Genomic DNA, 3,075 nt, shown 5'->3' on the forward strand with positions numbered 1-3,075 from the left:
TTTTTATCTCATCAACACAAACGTTAATATAATTGTGTACTCATACAATGTAAGTTATTTTCGTTGATGAGAGACTAGAGGGTGCATGAATTGTGCATATATGTGTTGTCCGAGGCATATATGTGTGTGTGTGTATGTATAGCTCTGGGCCCTTTGGTTTTGGGGAGTGTGTCGGTAAGTGGATGGTCGGCTAGCTCACCGCCAAATATGCGGCATGTGGAGGTCATCAGATTTATGGAATTGGAGTGCAAATGCTTCAAGTTTGTATGGTGCTGGCTCCTTGGACAACGTTGAGTGTGCTCAAAGGAATAATGGTTGCAGGGACATAAACCTACCAGCACACTATCATTGAGTGTGCTCTAATACCATATAGAATTCTGAATATTTTCTGTTTAATTGAATACATCAATAATTACACAAAGTTTGTTATATATATACATGTGGACTTTCTAACAAATTACACTAATGCTCTTAACTAAACTAACAGTATACAAAATTCTCTAACAAACTATAACTCACTCCTAGCAACAACTTTGATGACTAATCTTTAGCTTCTTTACACATTGTAGAAGAGGAACATGTTGATGTATATAGTATTTCTAGTTTCTCAATGGTGCGAAAATTATTGTATGTTGCGGTTTTATTACGCATTATGATATGTGCCAGTAATTAATATTATATGATATGATAACAATGATGTTACTAATCTAGTTGCACAAATTATGTATTAAAGTCAATGCCATAATGTTAGGGAGACCATATTTTTTAAACCAAATGGTGTAGTTGTTAATGATTGGATTATAACTTAAACATTGATTAACATGCTTATTTTCTATCGATGACACATCATCTAGTTTGCAAATTTGGTTTAAAATTTTGGTCTCCCTAGCATTACCCTAAAATCAATCCATACCCAAGGTTGTATAGATATAATATAATGCATGCCCTTTAAGGAAAGAGTTCTCCATTTTTTTGAAAAAAAATGGAGAGTAGTTGTGGGACTCACTCTACATCAAACTTCAATGATCCAAACCATCTATTTTGTAAGTCTCGATTCATAGATTATCCTTACAAAAATTCAATTCAATCCAAAACCATTTGCCTATTTATTTATCACAATGAAATTTCATTGTTTCTTATAGAACAAAGTGTTGGTTAATTTCTTTGAACTCAATTATTTCTGATTTGGTTAATATTTTACAAAGATGATCGAAAAGGTGCAACTTAAAAAATAGACCTTTCGGATCGTTGAAATTCGATGTGGTGTGAGCAAACTAAACCCCAATTTTCTTTTAAATGGAGATCTCTTCCTTTAAAAACCTCATAACGTAATGCATTGTTCTTTCAAAAATTGTTTTTCTTTGAACTAATAAATTCGGTAGTAAAAGTGGAAATTATGTCTAAGTTTGGTAATTTTGGACAATACTTGCCTTCGCATAACTCGTAACCCTTGTAAAGGAATCAAAATTTGGCATGCGTAGAGAAACTATCCTTTTATGGTTTTAATCAAATATTTTCATACATATTATCATACTGTAATCTGCAGCTTATTTTCATGAAGAAATTACTGTCCACCTCTCTTGAGGGTGTAGATTAATTCTATATGTATTTTGCCATGTGTACCGTTAGGATTGATTTTTGTGACGTACCCCGCATAAGATAACATAACAAAATAAAACCATGACAAGGATTAAAAGAAGAACAAAATCATGTAGTTTTATTATTTTCCAATGTGATACAAAAGAATAAAAAAAATATTTAAATACCAAAATACAGATCCCTAATGTTTATATTCCCTCCAGTATTGTACATATACCCTAAAATTAATTCGTATTTCCTCTAAACCAAAGTAGAACAAGCGGAAGTCGAAGGGTCGTACAAAGCCGGAAGCAAGTACTTCTTCCCGTTAGATCCATGAGCATTGTAGCTAGCTCCAGTGGTGGGGTCCACCAGTAGGTCCCCAGCGTAACCGGGATAGGACCCTTTACCGTAGACCCCAGGGCAAGCAGAAGAAGCTTCCAAAGGAGCGTCCTTCGGACCCTGGAAGTAGCCGTTTCCGAAAGGGTTGGTCACGGTCCCCGCCAAAAGACTAGCCAGGTTGATCACCATGCCGTCCAGGCCCACGTCGTTGTTGGGGGTCACGAGGGGTGGGCTCTGGGGTCCATAGATGGGCTGGTGGAACGGCCACGCGCATTGCCCTGGGCATTGGGTCTCTGAGTTTCCGACCCAAATGTATGCAAACTTGTTGGTTTTTGATCCTCTGATTTGACTACCGCCGTTGGATGATCCGTGGGTCCCGCACGAGTTCATGCAAAACCCATCGACAAGGACATCAGACGATGTCAAAACGACATTGATCCCGTAGTTTTGGGCGCCCTTTGAGGCCAGCTGTTGGATCTGGCGGGAAGTGAGGGATTTTCCTAGAGAGTAATTCTCATCAAGAACTTGGGTTCCCAGAGACAGGGCGAGAGATGAAGTGGGCTTTTTCGACAGGTGGTAGTATTTCTCTATGGACTTCCACCATGTGGCGACGGACGGTTGGTCGGAGGTGGGTTTGGATAGGGAGGTGAGGAAATCGGAAACGATTGAACGCTGGGAGGGGGTGAAGCGGCCGTACCAGATCAAGTTGACAGAGAGTTTTCCGGTGAGGAGAGGGCCGTTGTGGTACTGGAATTGCATTTGGTTTTGGTCGGAAGTTTCAGCAAGGTTCCTAGCTGCTGAGCTGAAATGAAACAGAGAAATAACAAGGACTAGTTTCAAAATTGCAAAAGCTGCCATGGTTTTTTTTTTTTTTTCTTCTAAAAAAGGGTGATCAAATTTGGTGCTTGAGATCTTAATGGAGTTGAAGATCTTGTGGAGTGGGATGGAAATGAAGTGAGGAGGTGGGCGTGAATATATAGGGTTGAAAAGTTGGGGAGGAAGAAAGTGCATGGAAGGAGGTGAAGGGTATTGACTGAAAACTTAAAGAAAGAAGGTAAAAGGGGAGAGAGCGAGAGGCCAGTAGGACAATGCGATGCGTATTTTAAAATTTTGGGTTCGTGGAAGGACAGGATCTGAAGACTTCTGATCAAGGAC

General features: G+C 39.3%; 1 protein-coding gene across 1 annotated transcript; it reads right to left on the minus strand.

Annotated features, from left to right (window-relative positions):
• Window positions 1-1,690: 1,690 nt before the first annotated feature.
• Window positions 1,691-2,873, minus strand: LOC137718423 (protein PHOSPHATE-INDUCED 1-like). Its single transcript, XM_068457971.2, has one exon. It carries the CDS (start codon window positions 2,776-2,778, stop codon window positions 1,840-1,842), a length of 939 nt encoding a protein of 312 aa, XP_068314072.2. The 5' UTR covers window positions 2,779-2,873; the 3' UTR covers window positions 1,691-1,839.
• Between the last annotated feature and the right edge of the window lie 202 nt (window positions 2,874-3,075).

Source organism: Pyrus communis, chromosome 8 (assembly GCF_041283825.1).
Source record: "Pyrus communis isolate YQ-2024b chromosome 8, ASM4128382v1, whole genome shotgun sequence".
Classification (NCBI taxonomy): Eukaryota; Viridiplantae; Streptophyta; class Magnoliopsida; order Rosales; family Rosaceae; genus Pyrus; species Pyrus communis.

What these genes read in the sequence shown, in the direction of transcription:
- LOC137718423 (XM_068457971.2), bottom strand. Translation starts at nt 2,778, where the DNA reads ATGGCAGCTTTTGCAATTTTGAAACTAGTCCTTGTTATTTCTCTGTTT.